We start from the raw sequence: 22,593 nt of genomic DNA on the forward strand, positions 1-22,593 counted from the left end.
CAGAGCTTGAAAAAGTTACTGTTGCTGACTGCAGCCCCCAGAATCTTGCCAGACAGAGGTCTGCAAAGAGTAAGGAAGGTGCATTTGAAGCAAGATGAAATTTTGGAGAATTTTGTAAACCTTGTTTGGCTATCTTACAGCGAGTCTAAGTCCTTCATTTGGCTCACACAGCAGCCATCCAGGTGTCCATGGGTAGCCCACCAGCTGGACATTAAAGCAATTTAATCTGCCATCTCGCCGTTCTCAGCAATTGATGCAGACAGGTAGACTGGAGGTCTAGCCATCTTGACTGACCCCATCCTCTGTCAATTTATCTAGTCCCTTTTTATAAAATCACCCAATTTGGCAGCCATCGTTGCATCTTGTGGCAGTGAGATGTCAGATTAACCGTGCGCTCTGTGAAGAAATCCTTCCTTTTGTAGGTCCCAAATACCTGTTCCTAAGAACACAGCCTGAACAAAAGACTTGTCCACAAATTTTTTAAGTTTTCAAAAGCTTTACTGGTTATAAACACAAAAACATGAAACTGATCTCCTTTTTCTCAATAGTTCTTCTTTAAAAACTTGCTCTTTCTTCTTGGTGGGTTTTATCTTTCTTCTTCTGAGGACTTATCTTTGTCAAAGGAAAATACTCTCTCCAGGTCTGATTTGGCTGAAATCTTACTACACAACTGAAACTAGCTAGATGGAGACAGTATAAGACCCTGGGAATTCCCACAATCCTTGTCTTTCTTAAAGCTATTTAACTCTATTTCCCCTCCTAAACTGATACATAGAAAGTCTAATATAATCTCAACTAAATATATGTCTCAAGAGCATCAGAGATACTCTAGAGGCAGGACACTCCCCACCAAAACTCTTAATGAGTTTTTCTATATAACTTTATATTAACTTTAAATATTAACACTGGTATGCTTTATATTCGAATATATACATATTAAAGTCCAAGTCTCTAAATAACATTGTCATTGTAAAGAAAGACCAAGTCTGATATTGGTCTATCAAATGTCTTTTAGTCTGGATCTAGCAAAAATGAAGGACCGTGTGGCCAGCTTGAATCTTGAAGGTTGCCTGCTGGAATGGCTCTGGATCCCTGGTCGGCAGGATTGAGGTCTGTGGATACATATCTCCACTGTTTAGGGTTAGAATATTTTCTTATATGTTCTACCCTGTTGCTGACATAGATATGGAACCGGCGATGTTCATTGTGGATGTAGCCTAAAACTACTTTGCCGTCTGTATGGAAAATAGCTTGATGAACTTTTAAATCGAGTTCTCTTTGAATTAGTTCGTAGATTTGGACTCATAAGACAGCTGCACAAAGCTCTAGCCGAGGTATAGTATGTCCTTTGGTTGGTGCTAATTTTGATTTTCCTAATATGAAACCCAGGTGGACTTCTTTGTCCACAGCTATTCTTAAATAGGCCACTGCAGCTATGGCTTTAGTGGATGCATCAGAGAAAATATGTAACTCTTTGTGGAATGATGTGATTGGTGAGAGAGGGACATACCCTCTAGGTATGCTGACTTCTTCTAGAAGTTGGAGAGAGCTCTTCCATGTTTTTCACTCTTCCTGATCATGAGGTGATAAGGGACTATCCCAATCTTTTGTCTCCTGGGTCAGTGTTTTAAGCAGGTGTTGGCCTCGGGTGACAACTGGCGCTGTAAAGCCTATTGGATCGAATAAGCTGTTGACTGGAGAGAGCACACCACGACGAGTAAATTTCTTATCTACTCGTGGCACCCTAAAGGTAAAAGTGTCTTTAATGACATCCCAACACATACCTAAACTCCTTTGGCTGTAGGAACTTTCTGCACCTAAATCTAAGGTTTTGTATACTTATTGCTCTATCTTCCGTAGGAAAGGCTTGCAGCACTTGTTTGTTGTTGGATACAATTTTATGCAGCCGTATGTTAGCAGTGGCTAGCATGTTTTGGGTTCCCTTTAAAAGCAAATAGCTTCTTCAGGAGTAGGAACAGACTTTAGTCCATCATCCACACAAAAGTCTCTACACACAAATTGGCTTACTTCTGGACCAAAGGTGGTTTCTTGTTGTATAGCTGTTTTCTTCAATCCATAGTTGGCAATAGCTGGTGAAGGGCTGTTGCCAAAAACATGAACTCTCATTCTGTATTCTTGTATTTCCTTCTGAGTTTCTGGGTCTTTGAACCATAAGAAATGAAGAAAGTCTCTGTGGTCCTCTTGGACCAAAAAAGAGTAAAACATTTGTTGAATATCTGCCATCATAGCAACGGCTTCTTTTCTGAAACGCATTAAAACTCCCACAAGGTTGTTAAGTAAATCTGGTCCCGTTAACAAAACCTTGTTGAGAAAAACTGCTTTGTAAGGAGCACTGGAATCAAACACCATACGAACTTGGGTTGGTTTTTGAGGGTGATATACTCCCAAAATGGGCAAGTACCAACCTTCTTTGTGTTCTTGTAAAGGTGGTGCCTCCTCTGCATGACCCTTGTTCATCATCCCATTTATAAAGTCAATTATGTCCTTTTTTAACTGTGGCTTTTTGGCCATACTGTTTTGTAGGTTATGTAATCATTGTAAAGCTGTTTCACGGTTGTTAGGTAACCTCTGCCTGGGTGTGCGGAAAGGCAATGGGGCAATCCAATTACCTTTGTCGTCTTGCTGGCAGTGCTGTTCCATGATGTTCAAGAACTGCTTGTTTTCAATGGATGGGGCAAGTTGTTAATCACGGAAGGTGGTCCGGAAGAGTGTAGGCTCGAGGTTAGTGGTGTCCAGTTGGTGTGAGTGGGACATTCCTCCAGCTGAGAGGGACGACCTCTTTCTACTAGGGTTGTTGCAAAGGTCTTTATTCTTGTTGGTATTATTTTATGATTCAAACAGACTGGACCTACGATGGCCCAACCTAAAGACATCTCTTGAGCGAAGGGTGCTCCTGCTGGGCCTGTCACTTGCCGCTTGATATGCAATAAATCTGGACAGTCTGTACCTATTAGTAATAGGATTTCTGTTTCAGGATCTAACTCTGGAATCTTGTGGGCTATTTGTTTTAAATGAGGATGGTGAAGAGCAATCAATTTGATTGGAATCTGGTCCTTGTTCCTGGGGATGGACTTACACTCCATTAGCATAGGCAGCTCGAATCTTTCGCCATTGTGCAATGTCTCTACTATGATGTGCTCCTCCCCACCATAACTTGATTTCCTGTGCAAGTTGTCATGACATATTCTATCTCTTGAGTCTGGACATCAAAGAGGTCAAAGAATTCTGGAGCTGCTAGTGAAGTATCACTTTGTATGTCTAAGACAGAGGTTCCCAAACTTTTTTTCTTGTAGTCCACTTTCAAAATTTTACTGGTTTCGGGGGACCCCCCGCTGCTACATTTCTACCATATTCCCAAAACTCATCAAAAAATGTGAAGATTAGATCTAACGATGGAAATTTGCTTCGCGGCTGAGTTCCAAACCTAATTTCGGAGTGGTAAAAATAAAAATAGTATATTTTCTTGTGTTCTATTTATTAAAATAATATGATTACAGACTTAATAGAATTAAAATTAAACATTAATAACGTAACGTAACTTCAACAATGCTAATCAGCAATTAAAAAAATAGTCATAATTTTAATGGGAGGAATGTACTTGATGGATTGACAGCAAATTATCAATATTTGGCTTCAGTTTTGTAAGGAATAACAAGGTCAAAAGGGAGACTTGTTAGCATTAAAAGCACCCCCCCCCCCAAAAAAAAACCACCTTGAGGCCTCTGGCCACTCACTCACCACCTCCTCCTCCTTTTCCTCCTCCTCCTTCTCCCCCTCCTCCATTTGCTGTGTGGCCTGGGGCAGAGGAGGAGGAGGTGGGTGGCGCAGGCGCACGGGGAGGTGGGGGAAGGTGGTGAGGAGGCGGGGGAAGGTGGCGCGGCCACGCAGGGAGGCGGGGCGCGTGGCGCGCCCACGCACAGGAGGCGCTGCCTCTACCTTCGCCTCCTCCACGCAGCTGCACGGCCTGGGGGAGAGGGGGAGGAGGAGGAGGTGGGTGGCGCGCCCGCACGGGGAGGATAGCACAGGGAGGCGCTGCCTCCACCTTCGCCTCTGCCCCAGGCCTCGCTGCCCTCCTCTTCCTCCCCACCTCCCTGAGGAGGAGGAGGGTAGCGAGGCCCTGCGGGCCACAGCAACACGGCTGCAACCAGGGTTGTCCCGGTTTTTGGCGGCACCCGGGACGGGAGGGGCCCGGGGCCGCCAAAACTGGGAAAATCCCAGTTGCAGCCGGGTTATGGCAACCCTAGCTCCAGAACATAAATTGTTCCCCACCCCAGGTATGAGATTTAACTCATTTCATTCTTCGCATGATGTTTGCTTTGTCAATGCCAGGCAATAATGCAATTGGCACCTTTTGTTCTGCCCTTATCTGCATTTCCCACAGTGCCCATTTGTTCCACTTCACAAAAGACGTGACTGTCTGATGTCCTGCCAAATATGTTTCCCTGCTTGTTTTCGCCTTTTGATCGACGAGGAAAGACAGACGTTTCTGTTAAAACAGGCTCCCTCTTCACCAGTGTGGAAGAGAAAGATGCTGGAGGTAATGTACGGGTGTGATTGAACCTGCAAATAATGCCAGCAAAAGCTTTTGCAGCTTGTTGGTTCTGCATGGTTGCTAAGAGGCTGGATCACAGTTTGGGCGGAGATACCTGGAAGAAGAGAATGGATGAGGGGACAAACAGGTTGGACGCTCACCACTCAGGGGTTGTTTAGCAGTGGATTCCTATATAGCCTGAACCCCACATCCATAGGGGGTCAACTTCAGGCAGAAATATAACATTTGCCATTATCTGTGGTTTTCACTATCTGTGGATAACAGCAAATGCTAAATTTCTGCCAGATGTTGACCATAGAGTCATGCTGGAGGACCCAGAGATGCCTAAAGAGGTAGTCTCTCTAGGCATATTCTATGTCCTCCAGCACTACTCTATGGCATGCTTCCGCAGGGTTGGCAACAGAGTCACACTAGGGAACCTCGAAATTCCTAGAGAGGTGTCCTCTTTAGGCAATTTCTAGGTCCTCCAGCACAATTCTATGGTATGCCTCTGCCGGAGGCTGTTCATCTCAATAGTTTGCTACTAACCAAAATCTACTACCTCTTGTCTGTCTCAACAGTAAATCTCAGCGTAGAGCTTGGAAAAGTTACTTTTTTGGATAAAAATTTCCAGAATATCCCCTTTCCCAGCTGGTGTGATTCTGGGAACTGTCGTCCAAAGAAGTAACATGTTGTCATCCAAGAAAGTAACTTTTCCAAACTCTTCAGTTAAGAGCAACCTGTGGTTTGTAAGGATGGTCCGAAGAAGCTTGGGGGTCTTCGGCCAGGGAATGCCAACAGTGGGGTCTATTTTCTCCTTACCGCGAGGACGTGTTCCAAGAGCTCGAGGTATCCCAGGGTGCACTCTGTCCCGTAGCGCAGGGCTCTCGCCCGGACCTCTTCGCTGACATCATGGTGGTATGACGCTTGCTGGGGAGGCAAAAGGACACTGGTACTGAAGGCGATGGGGTGGAAAACCAACAGAAGTCCTTCCATAGAGACTCTCAACAAGATGGGTCAATTCATCACATCACAACACTGTGTGTTGTTGTTGTTCTGACTTATGGTGACCCTAACGTGAAGCTATCCTGGGGTTTTCTTGACACGATTTGTTCAGAGGAGATTTTATATTGCTCTCCTCTGAGGAGGCTGGGAGAGGGTGGCTTGCCCAGGGTCATCCAGTGGGTTTCTATTGCCAAGCGTGGAATGTCAAGCTTTGGCCAAAATTATATAGTGGAAAAAGGCTTCACATAGAGATACAGCACTCACTCCATCCACCTTCTTGGGACCTATAGGCAGATTAACTTGTTGCAGCCCTTCCAACACATCTCCAAGGCAGAGACCACTACTACTACTACTACTACTACTACTACTATTATTATTCCTGACAGCATCATTAAAATTAAAACCTCCAAATTTAATTTAAAATGCTGCTCGGTCAAGGGAAAACATCCACCTATCCCTACATTCAAAGGTGAATAACAGTCAGAAAAGCAATCAGACAACTAAAGAAAAGATAATTAACAACCTCCCCTTTTTTCTTTTTGGTTGCAAGGAAACTCCCTACCCTGAATCTATAAATACCAATCTGTTTCACAGTGGAGTCCCCTAATTCAGAATATATATTTTTAAAAAAATCAATTCAAAGCACCTCATCAAACGTGCAGACACCAAAATTTCAAGGCGTTTTAAGAAGACTGAATCAACCTCCTTGCAAGCTGTTGTTATTATTATTATTATTATTCAGTCTTGCAAGCCACTATTATTCTTACTTACTTTGCATGCTACAATTCTTATTCAAAGGTACATTGAATGCACAGGTGCCAGGATTCCAAGGGGCTTTAAGGAGATGCCTGGAGAGCATCACCATTATGATTATCACCACCACCATTATTTTCCTTGAAAGTTGCTAATTGTTTCTCCTTAACTGGTGAGGTCATATTCTCCGTATCCTTACTCTCCCTAGCAAGCTGCTAGCCTTCTCCCTCTTCCACCCCATCGCTTGCCCACATACTCTTCTTTCTCCCTCTTCCTTTTCCTTTCTCCTTTTTTACCTTGCAAGCTGTCAGCATATCGGCCACGGCTTTGCGGCTCAGGTTGGCCGTGGCGATCACATCCTCCTGCCGGCATGAGTTCCCGGCTGCCACGGCTTTGGCCGTCGCCATGGTGATGCCTTTCGTCATCCGGATCGACTCTTCGGGCGATGAAGTCTTTTCAGGGACCTCCTTTGACTGAAACACCTGGAAGGCAGGAGCACAGGGAAGAAATGAGAGATGCAATCAAACTAGATGTGCAAAAAGCATCCTCTTGCCAGGTTAAGCTTTTGGAGGATTTGAGCTCCGAGAGGAGGTTACAGCAGCTGGAAACAGCCTCTGTGGATGTTAGGAAATGTGAGATCTACATGGAAAATGACTAGATCAGCCTGCCTATTCCCTACCTCCCTTCAGTCCTGTCCTAATAGCTTTATTTTCCTGAATGCTTGTGAGTTCAACCCATGGTTAATGGTACAGACCACACTGACAGAGAGGAGCACATCCCTGGATGGAGGGATATTAAGCATTTCTTCCACCATCTATCCACCATCAGAAAGCAAAAGTGTCACTGCCTCAGCTATCCATGAAAAAAGTTTTGGTTTCTGGAGCATTTTGGATTTTTGGATAATGGATGCTCAACCTGTAGTAGTTATTTATCTGTAATTCTGGACACCAGGGTCTATTGAAGGCACATTTCAAAAGTAGCATCATGAGTAGATATTACATTACCTTGTTGGCACAAACAATTCACATTTCCTAACTCCTTTCAAAGTTTGCCTTTCAAAGGCATCTCAAGAGGCCTTTCAGATGGGAATTTTACAAATTTGATGTTACTTTTTAAAATGGATTGTAAACAAAAGTAATAAAGAGCAACAAGCAATACAACAACCTTAAAAAGAAACAAAATCAACATGTAGGGAGCTATGGAAAGTCTGAAGGCCATTTTATGGACTGTACTACTATCGTTTTGATAAAACCACAACTGCCTTCCGGTGCACCTTATGGGTGTGCATATTCACTCTTTGGGATCTTTGGATGTCTAGCAGTGCTGGGGAAAAAGCACAACCAATGGTGACCTTTAAACCTCCATTTTAAAACAAAGCATTGAAATTGTGGCCAGATTCTTCCCATAACAATGGAGAAGCACCGTCTTTGTGACATCTTTACCGTGAGCTCCTGTTTTATGTATTCGATTGTAGCTTCCAGTGCTCTCGTTCCCCGCGTTGCCTCATCTTCCACTGCTTTCACTGTTTTCAGAAGCGATGTGACATTGGTGACCATCACCTGGGAAGAAAAGAGAAAAAAGCACTTTATGGCCAACTTGTCCCTTGGGACACTTAACGGTCATCGGTCAAGGCAATCCCATAAGACAGTGCAAACCCCAACAAATGGACTGAGCGCCTCTCCTTTCCATACCTTGGCAGCCCCTTTGAGCTGGTACATGGACGGATCATCTGCAGGTTTGCTGGCCGCTCCTTTGGTCGCACCAATAAGATCGGACAAGGCCTTTGCGACATCCTTAATGGCATTGATCAGCACAACCTGGTCAAATTCGGGGGAGAAATGGATCACTTGGTTAGTTTATCCATTTCCCAGGTTGGGAAAGAGATGATGGAAAAGATCACTGGAGTGTGCATCTCGTCCTTTTCCCACAAACACAGCAGGGAAGTGGGATGGATGCTTGCATCATGTATTTTGTCCATTTTGGTTGTCACCATAAAGCTATCACTGCTTTGTGGGTTTTGGATGTCATTGTACTTTGCTCTATGGCCAACACAGCCACCCCTGGATATGCTTCCTTCTTTTCTGTAATTGGCTTTGCTGCATCATCTGTTGAATTCCAAAATAAATAAATCCTTGTGCTTCCTGTCCCTTGGTGCAGTTTGCTAATCTCTTGGAGAGGGGAGTTATCTTGCCGTGGCATATTCATTCCAAATGAGATTTCCCCTAATCTAAGACGTGCCTAACAAACAGATCTAAATAAATAAACGTTGATTGTGAAGCAGCATTATGGAAGCTGACAGAGCTGAAAGGCTGGTCTTTAGAGCAAAAGACAAAGCTGAAAGAAGGTGATTATAAGACAGAACAGAGCAAAACAAAAGCCTCTGCCAGCCAAGAAGATATGTCCATTATCTACTGGAAAGGCACAGCAACAGAGAAAAGGTGGGATCTCTCTTGCAGTTTACAGCTCTTGCAGAATGAATGGCCATTTCTCAAAACCTATGGGCCCCTCCTAGACATTGCTAAAAAAGGAGATTTGTTGCTTGGAAGCCCTTTACAAAACTGGGACTTCATAGAAGCCCCAGGAGTAGTGGTTCTCTTCTAAAACAAAGGGCCATCCATGCTTGCATCTTTTTTTATCCCCAGAGCACCACAAAACTGGAAGCCCTTTGCAAAAGTAGTTTATTCAGGGGAGTTCTGACTACTTCCATCCTTGCATTGTGGGTGTGTGATCTGGTTGCATGTGCTGTTGATGGCCCTAAAACTTACCTCAAAAAGCATGACAATGCGTTTTGACTTTGTCACCAATTGGCCTTCTTCAGGGGCTATTACTAGAAATTTCTGGAGTCGTAGTCTCAACAAAACGGACCCTTCCTTCTAATACTCAGAGTGTCCACTTTGTTGAGAGTGCAGACTGAGATTCCTGAAATTTCTGGTAATAGCCCCTGAAGAAGGCCCATTGGTGATAAAGTCAAAATGCAATGGGCTTTTTGAGATAATAAAATTTTAGGGCCATCAACACGTGGGATCGCATTTCCTTTTATTTTTCTAACTGTGAATACGTGCTTTCCAGTTTTTTGTTCCATTTCTATGTGAATTGTTGTGCCCTGCAGTAGGCTGTGGGTCTTGTTTTTGGGAAACTGGCCTCTCCCCACTCTTCCAGAATTTGCCTATTCCCATTTTAGCAAGCAATAGCATTTATGTTTCTATACTGCTTAATAGTGAACTAAGCACTCTCTGAGCAGTTTACAATGTGTTAGCGCCAACTGTCTCCAACAAGCTGGGTCCTCATTTTACCAACCTACAAAAGGATGGAAGACTGAGTCAACCTTGGAGGCCTGCCTGAGATCAAACTCACAACCTTGTGGCTACAGGACCAGCATTTAAGCTCTGCGCCACCAGTGCTCTCAAAGGGCTAATGGCCCTTGGACCTGAAAGGAGACTGCAAACTTTGGGTCCGCCTCCATACCTGAGTTTCGGGGTCGTCGGATCCCAGACTGGCTGCCCCGAGTTTGACCACCTCTGCCAGCTGCGTGATGGTGCTTGCTGACGACTGAGCGGCCTGCGCCAGCTTCTCTTGGCTGGAAGCCGCACCAGACACCAAGAGCTTTGTGTCTTCAACCAGAGCCTTTGCTGTCTTCAGAATATTTTCCCTGGAAAAAGATGAAAAGGTCTGTCAGAGGGAACCGAAAAGAGCCAGCTGGTGCCCTTTGAGATTCTTTTAAATGGTGGAATCTGTTCATTTCTTTCCAAATTCATCTGAATTTTTAATTCATCCCTCTTTTAGTTCATGTCAATTGATTCACTTATGATTCATGGGTTTTTAAATAACATGCCTTCTGTTTTAAACATAGTTATGAGGTAGCTGGGATTGGTAGTGACTGATAAGTCTGTTTTAGTATATTATTTTAGCATTTTATAGTGTTGTGTTTTATCATGCGTTTTTGATTATGTATGTTTGATGTTCTGCCTTTTGGTGCAAAGGTCATTATAAATAAACATTATTATTATTATTATTATTATTATTATTATTAAATTATATAAAAAGAACAATATGTCATAATTAATAATGTAACAATACAGGTTGAGTAGCCGTTACCTGAAATGCTCAGGAACAGAAGTGTTTGGGATTTTTTAAAATTTTTGTATATGCGTTGAGTCTCCTTTATCTGGAATTCTGAAATCTGAAATCCTCCAAAATCCAAAATAGTCCACATTGGTGACTTGAGATAATGGAACCTTTGCTTTCAGATGGGTCAATGTATACAAACTTTGTTTCATGCATGAATTAAAAATATTGTGCATAAAACTAACTTCAAGCTATGTGTATAAAGCATACACAAACCATAAATGAGTTTCATATTTAAACTTGGGCCCCATCTCTAAGATACCTCATTATGTATCTGCAAATATTCCCAAATATTCCCAAATCAGAAAAAAATCCAAAATACCTTTTCTCCCAAGCATTTTGGATAAGGGAGACTCAACCTCTACTAGATTCTGCCCTCTGGCTCATATCTTCTAAAAGACAGCAATAAAATTATAGCCACGTGGGATGGGAATCGAATATATCTTTGCAGCCACGAGGCACCAGATGTTCAAGTAGTGTAAAACAATAAGAATTAGACTTAAAGTAGTGTGTGTCTGAACATACATAAATGCACTCAGACATACATACATATATATATATATATATATATATATATATGCATGTATCTGGTGGGGAGGGAATTTCATTTAGGCAAAAGGAAATTAAGGCAGCTTCCCGGATTACTGATCAAAGATATTTTTGGCTCCACTTTTTCCCTTGCCTATAATTATCCTAAGAGAAAATACAACAATGTGGTTAAACGTTTCTCTTATTGTGCCCAGAATAGAATTATATCATTATTAATTATAAATCCAATGACTAAGTATATTTTTCTCAAAAAAAAAAAAAAAAAAAAAAAAAAAAAAAAAAAAAAAAAAAAGAAAGAAAAGAAAAGAAAAGAAAAGAAAGAAAGAAAGAAAGACATCCCCCCACATCTTCTTGTTGTTCCTTTTCATATCCCCTCCAAAACTGAAAATGCAATTTCAGAAGAAGCCAAGATGGTAAGAAATGGGGGATATTTTAAAATCTCCCAGACGGCTTTTGGAGGCTTTCTGCAGAAAACTTTCATGAATGTGGAATTACGAGTCACAGAGCATTAAGACATGAGAAAGCAGGAACATTTCAAAAGTGAGCTGCGCCTTAGAGCTTTTCAAAGCTGTCTGGTTTATTGGGCTTTTCTCCCACAACAGCCTTTTGTTCCAGAAAAGAGACAGTTTTATGTTTTCCTTTGAATCACTGCAAAATTAAAAAATAGTGGAAAGCCATTTAAAACCATCCCTTCCTCCTGAAAACATTGCTGTTTGGGGGCTGGAGGAGGATCATGATTTATAAAGAAGCTGAGAAAAGTGTTAATGGGGTATGCACTTTGATTTTTTAAATCCCTCTTTCCAAAAGAAGAATGGTATAGAATGATATTTGTGATGATAAGGCATATAAATAGATTGAGAATGTTTTCAAACATGTCCCATATTTTATTACTTGAATCAAGGAGAAGAATCCAAACATAAAAAGAGGAATCTGAGATAAGTCAAACATTGTAATAGATGGCTGGAAGAAGACTGGAAGAAAAGGAAGTATAATGGACAAAAGAAAGTAATGTATTGACCAATATGTATTTTATTCATACACTCCACGTTTGTGGTTCTGATTTTTGCAGATTTGATTATTCACGGATTTGATTAATATGTTCTCTCTAGGAATATCTAGGTCCCCCAGTGCAGCTCTATGGTTAACTTTAACCAAACATTGCACCAAAGGACCTAGAGATTCTTAGAGAGAACACTCCGCTAGGCATTTGTAGCTCCTCTAGTGCAACTCTATGGTCAATGTCTGACAGATATTGACCACAGAGTTGGCCTGGAGGACCTAGAGATTCCTAGGGAGAACATTTCACCAGGCATTTGTAAGTCCTCCAGTGCAATTCTATGGTCAATGTCTGGCAGGTGCTTCTTTTGGGGGCTCCCAGGATGAAATAACCTCTTACTTTCATCACTCTACTCAAAGAAGGAGAAGGGTTGAAATATATTACTTACATTGACCCATGGATAAGCTGACCCAGTTTCATGGGGTCAATTTTTATACATGAGCATATTGTTGTTATTATTATTATTATTATTATTGAGATAGTCTGCCACATGGTGCTCATGTTGCTTTTCTGAGCATATCTTTCAAACCAACGCTGGATTACCTCCTTGTGCCCCTTGCATATTCTTGCCCCTACTGACCTGTGGTCAGCAAAGGATTCGTTGTTCTCGGCGTTCAGTGTTCCAGCCGTGGCAAACATGATGGTGGTGTCCAGATCGGCGATGATGCCGGACACGGCGCTGGCCGCCGTAATGCACGCCTGGGTGCCTTTGTTCCCCGCCTGAAGAGCTGACAGCACCAGCGACACCTGTCCAAAAAATGGCAAGCAGAGGAAGCTGTAGAGAGGTCCCAGGTTTTGTGGCCAGGGATGGGAAATGCATTTTCTCAAGGGGAGAGCTTTAAAAGGGCTTTCCTTGATCAGGTCTCAAAGGATGATGATGATGATGATGATGATTAACTTTATTTATAAAGCGCCGTAAATCTACACGGCGCTGTACAAAACCAAGTAAAATCAAGAATATAAAAGCCTGCCTATGGTGTACAATCTAAAAGAAGCAGCAGTGCGTTCATTCTCCTGGTCCACAATTGAATGGTGGACATCTGAAGCCCAAGGAAAGGTTTCAGTGTCTTCAGACCTTGGCCTTTGACTTGAGATCTCCATCATCCCATCTTAGACCAAGAAGTTGATTTTTTATTAAGACACTTTCATTCCAGAATTTATGGAATGACATTGCAGTATTAAAACCCATGAAATACAATGAAATTAAGCAAACAAAACAGCAACAACATATCAGTAATAAAGCAAATATCATACACATATATATTTCACTAACATTACTAAATTCAGCATTTTTATTTTTTAACAGTATTTTTATTCTTTTAATAAGTAACCTATTTTAATATTCTAACAATTTAATTCTGTTTTAATGTATCACATTTCTATGTTTTTAACTGTATTGTTTTTAAATACTGTGAAGCCGCTCTGAGTCCTAGATTTGGGAAAAGAGTGGGATACAAATAGATATAATAATAATAATCCAGGGGACTTCTCCATTGACACCCCCTTGTCATGGGGGAGAGGCTTGCATACCCTAATGAAACTGTGAGCTATGCTGGTGGTGGTATAATAGCCACCGGTAGGGCCTCCCATGCCAGACTGGTCACAACCGAAGGGCCTTATGGCAACCATCCTAGGAGAAGGAAAACTCTAATCCCAAACCCGGGCAATGGTGCTCGTCTAACCCTGTAAGGTCAACCATCTAAGAGAAGGAAACTCTAATCAAATCTATGACCCAAGGACCTCACTGCCATTGTCCATGCTTGTCAAGGCCTCAGCAGACAAACCTCTGGTTTAAAGGGTGAGGCCAGTTCTGTGCACGCTGCGCTCCACCAGAAAAATCCATTGCATAGGCTCAAAGGATACATCCAACTTTCAAAAAAGCCTTGTAGCGATAGGCAAGGGATGAAATGGCAGGTGTAAAGATGCACTGGAAGCCGCAGACCCAACCCTGCATGCAGGCAGTTCAGGACTTTGGTCACTAGAGACTGAGCTGGGGGATGATAGTCTTGTTCGGCAGCATCCTGAATGACCAAGCAGTCGTTTTTAAGAGGAGCACTGCTTGCTCCATATGGAGAGGAGCCTAGAAAAGGTGACCTAATGAAAGCTCATCCCCAACTACCCGGTTGGCTAGCTGTGGCCAACGGGCATCTTCTGATGCGGTCAAACAAAACATTGCTGCTCTTAGTGAAGTTCGTCTCCACAAGGAAGGCAGCCTTAAAGAACACGGTGCCAGCTACACACTCTACTGGTCTGGCAAACCCAAAACTGAAAAACATCTTTCAGGTGTAGGCTTCATGATCAAAAACTCCATTGCCTCCAAACTCAAAACTTTGCCAACAGGACACTCTGATTGCATTCTCTCCCTACGCCTCCCATATGTTGTTCTCTTCAGTACATATGTCCCAACTATGCAAGCCGACCCTTTGGAGAAAGACAAATTCTACTCAGACCTACGCCACCTCATACAAAAAGTCCCTGCAGAAGACAAAATCATTATCCTTGGTGACTTCAATGGCAGAGTAGGAAAGAACTTTGAAGCCTGGAAAGGTGTTTTAGGCAAGCATGGTATTGGAAACTGTAATGATAACGGACGCCTCTTGCTAGAGTTTTGTGCAGAACAGCAGCTGACTATTACAAACACTATCTTTCAGCAGAAAGATAGCTTGAAGACAACCTGGATGCGTCCCCGATCCAAACACTGGCACCTCATTGACTATATCCTAGTGCGCCAGAGAAATATTTGCGATGTCCGTCATACCCAAGTGATGCCCAGTGCAGAATGTCAAACAGATCATCGCCTCGTAAAATGTAAACTAAATCTTCATTTTAAGTTTAAACCTAAGAGGGGTGCCATCCTAAAGAGGAGTCTCCAAGTCAACGATCTTCATCAAGCTGCCATGAGAGACAACTTCCAGGCAAACTTGCAAACAAAACTTGAAGACCATCCTGTAGACTCTTCTCCTACAGCGCTTTGGCAACAGATAAAAAACAGCATCCTGCAATCTGCGGAAGAATCCTTAGGGTTCTCCCTCAAGAAAAAACCAAGACTGGTTTGATGAAAACAACCAAGAGATCCAGGAGCTGTTGGCAAAGAAGAGAGCTGCTCACCAGGCACACCTTGCCCAGCCATCCTGCCATGTAAAAAAAGCAGCCTTTCGCCTTGCATGTAGTCAATTCCAACAAAAACTCAGAGGCCTTCAATACAAGTGGTGGATCAACTTAGCAGAAAAGATACAACGTTGTGCAGATCTGGGTGATTCCAGAGGATTTTACGAAGCTCTTAAAGCAGTGTTTGGACCTAATATCAGGTCCAAAGCTCCCTATAGAGTACAGATGGTGAAACACTAATCACAGATAAAGCTTCCATACTGAACCGATGGGCTGAACATTTCCAAAGCCTTATTAGTGCCAACCGAGTAGTCCAAGACTCAACTATTCAACATATGACACAACAACCGATGAAGAAGGAATTGGACGTAGCTCCCACTTTGGAAGAGACCCTTAAGGCCATACAACAGATGAAAAATGGCAAGGCAGCCGGGAATGATGAAATTCCACCTGAAGCTTGAAAACACAGAGATCATGTACTCCATGCTAAACTCCATGAGCTCCTTGAGAGTTGCTGGGAAAAAGGCAAACTGCCATCAGATCTCCGAGATGCAGTCATCATCACCCTGTACAAGAAAAAAAGGAGCAAAATCCGATTGCTCAAACTATTGAGGTATAACACTACTCTCCATCACTGGAAAAATCCTTGCAAGGATACTCCTGAACAGATTAGTTCCTGCTATTGCAGAAGAACTTCTGCCTGAAAGCCAATGCGGCTTTAGAGCTAATAGGAGCACTACAGATATAGTATTTGCCCTTAGACAACTGCAAGAGAAATGTAGAGAGCAGAACAAAGGACTCTATGTAACATTTGTCGACCTCACCAAAGCCTTCGACACTGTGAGTAGAAAAGGTCTGTGGCAGATCCTGGTATGACTAGGATGCCCCCCCCCCCCCCCCAAATTCCTCAAAATGATTATCCTGCTACATGAAGGCCAGCAAGGTCAAGTCAGATATGGCGACGCTCTCTCGGAGCCCTTTCTAATAACTAATGGTGTGAAACAAGGTTGTGCTCTTGCTCCAACTCTATTCACAATCTTCTTCAGCATGATGCTCCAAAGGGCTACAGCAGATCTTGAAGAAGAAGACGGCATTTATATACGCTACCGTACTGATGGTAGCCTGTTTAACTTAAGCCGCCTGAGGGCTTGCACTAAGACTCTAAACTATCTAGTCCGTGAGCTGCTTTTTGCTGACGATGCTGCCCTCGTTGCCCATACGGAAGCATCTCTGCAGCGCCTAACATCCTGCTTTGCAACAGTTGCAGAGCTCTTTGGGCTGGAAGTCAGTCTGAAGAAAACAGAAGTTCTCTACCAGCCAGCACACAGGAAGAACACTACCATCCTCACATCTCTGTAGGCACATCCATGCTTAAGTCCGTCCAGCAGTTCACCTAACTGGGAAGAATCATCTCCTCCTATGCCAAGATTGATAAAGAGATCGATCGCAGACTAGCAAAGGCATATAGTGCATTCGGAAGGCTTCACAAGAGTCTGGAGTAACAAACACTTGAGGCGAAGCACAAAAATCAGTTTGTATAGAGCCATTGTACTGTCTATTCTCCTTTATGGGTCTGAAACATGGGTCACCTATCGCCAACACCTACAACTCCTCAAACGCTTTCATCAGCGCTGTTTACGCACAATTCTAAATATACACTGGACTGACTATGTGACAAATGTTGCTGTCCTTGATCAAGCAGGGACCACCAGCATTGAGGCCATGCTATTGAGGACACAGCTGCGCTGGGCAGGACACGTTTCTAGGATGAAGGACTATCGCCTCCCAAAAATAGTATTCTACGGTGAATTCGCCATGGGTCAGCATAAGAGGGGCGCTCCGAAGAAGAGATACAAGGACTCCCTGAAACAACTTCTCAGGCTTGGCCAAATTGATCACCAACAATGGTCCGCCCTGGCCTCACATCGGGAGGCATGGAGACGCACTATCCACAATGCTGCAGCCTTTTTTGAAAGCTCACGCAGAACGAGTCTCGAAGAGAAACGACAACGCAGAAAGAACCACAACTTGGAAACATCACCCAAGGAGACATTCTGCTGTGCTTTCTGCAACCAGACTTGTTTATCTCGGATCGGCCTTTTCAGTCATCCACGCGCTTGTAGAAAGCGTGGGATCATAAGTCCTTCCTGAATCTTTGTTCGCAAAGTAAAGACACAGAGAGAAATACAGGGGAATTTGAAGGATGGTGACTAGGAAATTAGTGAGCCAAAAAATACGTCACACACTGGAAGTAAAGATACCCAACAATGGAAGTTTACCAGGAATGTATCCATACAATACACAGTTACAGCAAGTACAGCATTAGAAACCTCTAGCAGGGGAGTCCAAAGTTCCTCGCCAAACTACATATCCCAGGATTCCATAGGATGGAGCCATCCATGGCAATTTAAGCCATAGCTATAACAATCAACTGTGGATATACTCTAGATTGCAATGCAGAGATCATTCCACAAGGTGGAGGCAGCAAAAGGAAAGGCCCAACTTGGTACATGATGCAGAGGAATACAGTAAGGCATCTTCAACCGAGTCATTTGTGATTTAAGTTATGACTAAGCCATGGATGATTGAGTACGGCTCAATCTGCATTGCAGAAATAATGTGGTTCGTCACTGCTTTGATTCCCACGGCTCAATGCTTTGGAATCATGGGATTTGAAGTTTGTTGTGTCACCAGAGCACTTGGATAGAGAAGGCTAAGCTTTTTACAAAACCATGAATCCCAGAATTCCATAGCATGGAGCCATGGCAGTTAAAGTGGTGCATTTTTTCTGCAGTGCAGATGCAGCCTAGGATTTCATTCTGGCAAAGGAAGAATGATTTTTTTCCCAGGTGTTAAAATTCAAGGACTGAATGCTTTGTTCTTTTCCATTTTTGCCTGGCTGAGGGATGTTTTCAGTTCAGATGCAGAATGTATAATGAACAATGTACAGGGAAAGAGCTGCACTACTTTTTATATAACTTGCATCTCTTCTTGAAGTGAGGAGAACTTTGTTCTAAGGAACCTTGTTTTCCAAAAGAGTTCTCCTAAAATAAAGCTTCATACAACCCATTGAGGTCTCAACTTAGCTTCCATGACAAGCTTTGTCAAAGTGCGGCGGCACGCACCTTCTCACTGACCGCTCTTGCACATTCGATCAGTTCCCGTTTGGTGTAGCTGTCTGTCGGACAGATCTGTAATGCACCGGCCTTCTGGACCAGGAAGATACAGCTGTGTCCAAGTTCTTGAACCCGTGTCCTGATCTGGAAGCCTATCTGGAGAGCCAAGAGGTTGGTGGAGCGGAATGGAGGGTGGAGGGGAAGAAGAGGATGACAAGAAATACATTGCATGTTATTAGTAAACCTGGACAAAGGAAACACAGTTTTGTAAGCTTTGTCACACCTTTGTTTCCTTGCTATTTTTTCCTGCAATGAAGCTTTTCCCTGGGGAGGTTTATAAGGTGTCATTACGGGGTAAACAAAAAACCATGGTTTAGGAATGCTATGAGAAATCAATGGCAGCCATGACCAAACCTATTGGTTTTCATAGGTCTCTTATTACGGGTGTAGAATATATTCTAATCCAAAGGACAAAGGATGTTTTGCATGCGCAACAGCTCAATCATCAAAGAGAGGAATGGTTTAACTTGGTAATGTATTGGATTTGGCGAACAGAAGGTGGACAGAAATGGAAGAACCAAAAATGGAGGTTCTCCATGTGTACATTTGATTTTACATCAGTGTCAATGCATATTGATTAAAAGGCAACACATTTGTGGCAAACCTCTTCTGGTTCGGCTGTAGCAGCTGCCATTCGCCCTTGGAAAGCCAAATGCCCATAGTCGGTGGTCATCTGTGACGCGAGTCCTCCTAAGTCCTCTGGGTTAGTGACCGCCTTTGTCATCTGGAAGAAACAAGGAAGAAAAGGACATTGCGTCAACACTTGTGGATGTGACTGTGTTCTCTGAGTGGTGGTGTGTGCCCTGTCAATGCAATGCCCACCTAGGAATTACAGCAGTGAGTTGGAATCCAAATACTTTCATGCTTCATAAGAAACCACAGCTGTAATTTTCTACTTGTCCACAGAACAGGAAAGGGTTGCCTGATTGTTACTCATGACTGATGTGTGTGTAGCAAGTCAGGCCTTGTCTGCACTGGCCAGGATAACTCAGAGGCAGCCTGGAGTATCCTGGCCCTACAGTCGCACCAACCTGACCCCATTACCTGGCTTTCCATTTCCATCTCACGGTAGATGTCTTCACGGATGTCCCACTTGGCTGCCCAGCATGTCAGCCACTGCAGGTCACTTGCTTCTGAGATCAGAATGAGGTGTCCAGCAATGGTCCCAAGCTGGGTGACTCATTCTGACCTCAGAACAAAGAACCCACAGTGGTGGAAGATGTGCCAGCTGGCCCAATGGGCCACCCATGCAGACCACCACCATGCTGCAGGAACAGACATCTATGGATATTTCTGTAAGCTCTGGAGCAACAGGTAATTCATTTTAATGTAGGTATACCCCTGTGAGAAACATACTTGACGTCATCTGGACTCCTTGCACCAGAACCAGGTTTTGGGCTGCGCATTGTCCAAAGAGGATGACACCAGAATGGGGGGAAATGGACCAAGGCCAAAAGGACTCAGTTTGTGCAATGGGAAGAAGAGGTAGAAAGTAGAGGTCAGATGAGTGTCTGTCTTGTGCTGCAGCCCCAGTGTATCCATATGTCAAAAGGTTTAAAATCGATTTGACTTGTGATTGCTCTTGAATTTGCTTTGGGGTGCTATCCCTCATCCTTGGCAAAATGAGGACCATCCTTTTCATAGGTGCTCCTGGTGGGTCTACAACCTTCTTCTCTTACCATCTCTTGGGCTGTTACTGCAATCGCTTTGGAGTATTTGACCACCGTGGTCTGATAGTCAACAAAGGACCCTTTGGGCTCCGGCGGAGTGCCTTCATCCAGCTGTGGGGCAGGAAGGGAAGAAGGGGGAAGAGACAAGGAGAAGGAAGGGGGGAAGTTAGCCATCTAGTCCAGGCAGGAGACTAAGGCTATATCTCTACAAATGCAAAACAGACGGCAGGAAAAGCTACTACTTTTGGACTACAAAAGGAAGATGGTGGAGGTAAGGGAATTTGGTAACTTTCCAAAGCTCTGCAGAAAGTTCTTATCAACTGGCCTGAGTTGTGCAAATAAAGAATGGCATTATGAAATAACCAGTTTGCATAAATTTTTCTGCAGATATTTTTTAAAAAATAAAACAGGATAATTGTGGGAGAGTGAAGGGAAATAAAGGTAGATGGGTAAAGGAGGAGAGAGAAGATGCAGCCTAAGATGAGATGCTTGTGACTTGAGTGTCCAGAGATGGTCTTCCGTCTCTACACCCAGCTTCGCATCTGCCACCCAGGTCCTTGCAACACAGATACTTCACCTATTACAACAGGCATTTTGCTAGTCAGCCTAACAAAATAAAGCTACCAATACAAGATGGCTGCCAATACATTAAAATCAACACTGAAGGTTCCCTCCCTGTAAAAGTGTAAAAATCATAAATATATATATGCCCGAAGGAACACTTCTCTATGCATCTGTAGGTCATCCAGCACGACTCTATGGTCAGATGTTGACCATAGCAAAGGACAGAAGGACATACAAATGCTTCAAGGAGTGTTCTCTCTGGGCATTTGTATGTCCTTCTGTGCTACTCTATGGTCACACGTTGACCATGGAATTTTGCTGGAGGATCTACAAACACCTAGAGAAATGTCATCTCTAGGCATCTGTAGGTCATGCAGCATGACTCTATGGTCAGACGTTGACCACAGCATTGCACTGGATGACATACAGATGCCTAGGGAGAACATACTTTTTTTCAGTGGCAGAGGCTATTACAGTAATCCACAGCTAATCAAATAAATGAATGCTTAACCCATAAATGTGGAGGGATGACTGGAAATTGATACTCCAAGGTGACCCTTGCCCACCTTGCTCATGGCTTCAGCGATGGAGTCCACCATGTTGCCCACCATGCCCACTTCACTGGCGGCTTCATTCAAAGTAACCATAATATCATCCACCGCTTCCTTCATCAACTGGGCAGCTTCTGTGATGGCATCATGAGTATGTGAAGCCTGGAAGAAGGAGACAGCAAGGATACAAGAGGAAAACATTACAACTTCTTTTCTCTCTTTAGTAAAACAGATACCGAATTCCTTGTATTTTTTGTAAGCCCACACACACGTTTGTTTCAAAAACTGTTTGTACAATGCTATGGGGAAATTACAGCTATTTAAAATATTTGCTGGTTGGTGTTTCCATGCACCAAATGATCTTCAAAATGGCAATGGAGAAAGCAGGAGTTGTCCTCAACCCCAAACCCAGTTGCTTCCAGATCAGTGCAGTCTGGCAACTACCTCAGCACATGACATCAACACTGGGTCTGAGCTTCACCCTGAAATCCTGGCATCAATGGTCACATACCTTGGGGTTTCCTCCACCTTCTTTGGCCGCATAGAGCATCTGAAGAGCTGACTCAGCTAGCGTCTTGGTCTGGTCCAACAAGTTCATTTGCTGCTGGTGGCTCAACAGCTTGGAGACCACGCCAACGGCAGCAAGAACCAGTGGTTCAAAGTAGCTGGCTAGTTGAGTCACCTAAGAGGTTAACGTAACAATAAGCCATGATTTTGCACTTGAAACCAATGAGCAAACCCATTTCCCAGCCATATGGTATAGTGGGAATGGAGGGAAATAGTATTAGAAAGCAAATTTTCTATTTTGGGGGGTTAGTACCAACAGGAAAGATCTATCAAAACATCTCTCTACCTTGTGTCCCAGCTGAGCGGCTTCACCTCGAGCAGCTGTGGCGATGGGATCGATCAGGTGCCCAATTTCTTGGACCACGGAGGTCAGCTGCTCTTGCAAGGCCTGAAGAGCAAGGAAAAGGAACTGTGTCAGACCCCAAAAATGCAACAACAAGACAGAGGCGTATCTCCACTGTACAATTATTTTAGTTCCATACCACTTTAAATGGCACAGCTCCATCCCAAGGAATCCTGGGCTTTGTCATTTGGTTGGGGTACTTTGAGAGCTCTCTATCAGAGAACTCTAAGTCCCTTCCCAAATTACAAATACTAGGATTCCATAGAATGGAGCCATAACAGTTAAAAGTCGTATCAGACTGCTGTAACTGTGTCGTGTGGATAAACCCATGGAGAGAGAAATGGAACTATTTTTTAAAGCAGTCCATATGTTTTAATATTTATAATGGACACCATCCTAATGTGGGAAGCTGGCTTACAGTGGTACGAAACTCAGCTCTAACTTTCCCTGCTTTGGTCCCTGGACTACAACACCCAACAGCCCTAGCCAATACACCAGGGGAAGACTGGTGTAGTAATCCAGCTCCTCCAAAGAATGCTGGCTTGGTTAAGATTGGCCTTTATCTGGCTAAAG

The 22,593-nt window shown here is 43.4% G+C and overlaps 1 protein-coding gene across 6 annotated transcripts in view; it reads right to left on the reverse strand.

Moving 5' to 3' along the window:
• The window catches only part of LOC149307116 (talin-2), a 125,707-nt gene that overhangs the window by 10,904 nt on the left and 92,210 nt on the right, over positions 1-22,593 (reverse strand). For 5 of the 6 annotated variants that reach the window (XM_089538216.1, XM_089538214.1, XM_089538212.1 and 2 more), the window contains 12 exons: positions 21,964-22,065; positions 21,622-21,792; positions 21,126-21,272; positions 20,005-20,106; positions 18,930-19,049; positions 18,275-18,421; positions 12,622-12,788; positions 9,776-9,959; positions 8,002-8,127; positions 7,753-7,869; positions 6,607-6,792; positions 5,375-5,482 (listed from right to left, as the gene is read on the reverse strand). In XM_089538216.1, the coding sequence (XP_089394342.1) occupies positions 5,375-5,482; positions 6,607-6,792; positions 7,753-7,869; positions 8,002-8,127; positions 9,776-9,959; positions 12,622-12,788; positions 18,275-18,421; positions 18,930-19,049; positions 20,005-20,106; positions 21,126-21,272; positions 21,622-21,792; positions 21,964-22,065 (1,677 nt within the window). Of the gene's footprint in view, positions 1-976; positions 3,446-5,374; positions 5,483-6,606; positions 6,793-7,752; positions 7,870-8,001; positions 8,128-9,775; positions 9,960-12,621; positions 12,789-18,274; positions 18,422-18,929; positions 19,050-20,004; positions 20,107-21,125; positions 21,273-21,621; positions 21,793-21,963; positions 22,066-22,593 lie in introns of those variants that run through there. The other variant, XM_089538217.1, reaches the window with a different exon arrangement.

The sequence above is a fragment of the Sceloporus occidentalis genome, unplaced genomic scaffold (assembly GCF_023333645.1).
Source record: "Sceloporus occidentalis isolate IW3139 unplaced genomic scaffold, rSceOcc1.0.p SCAF_9, whole genome shotgun sequence".
Taxonomy (NCBI): Eukaryota; Metazoa; Chordata; class Lepidosauria; order Squamata; family Phrynosomatidae; genus Sceloporus; species Sceloporus occidentalis.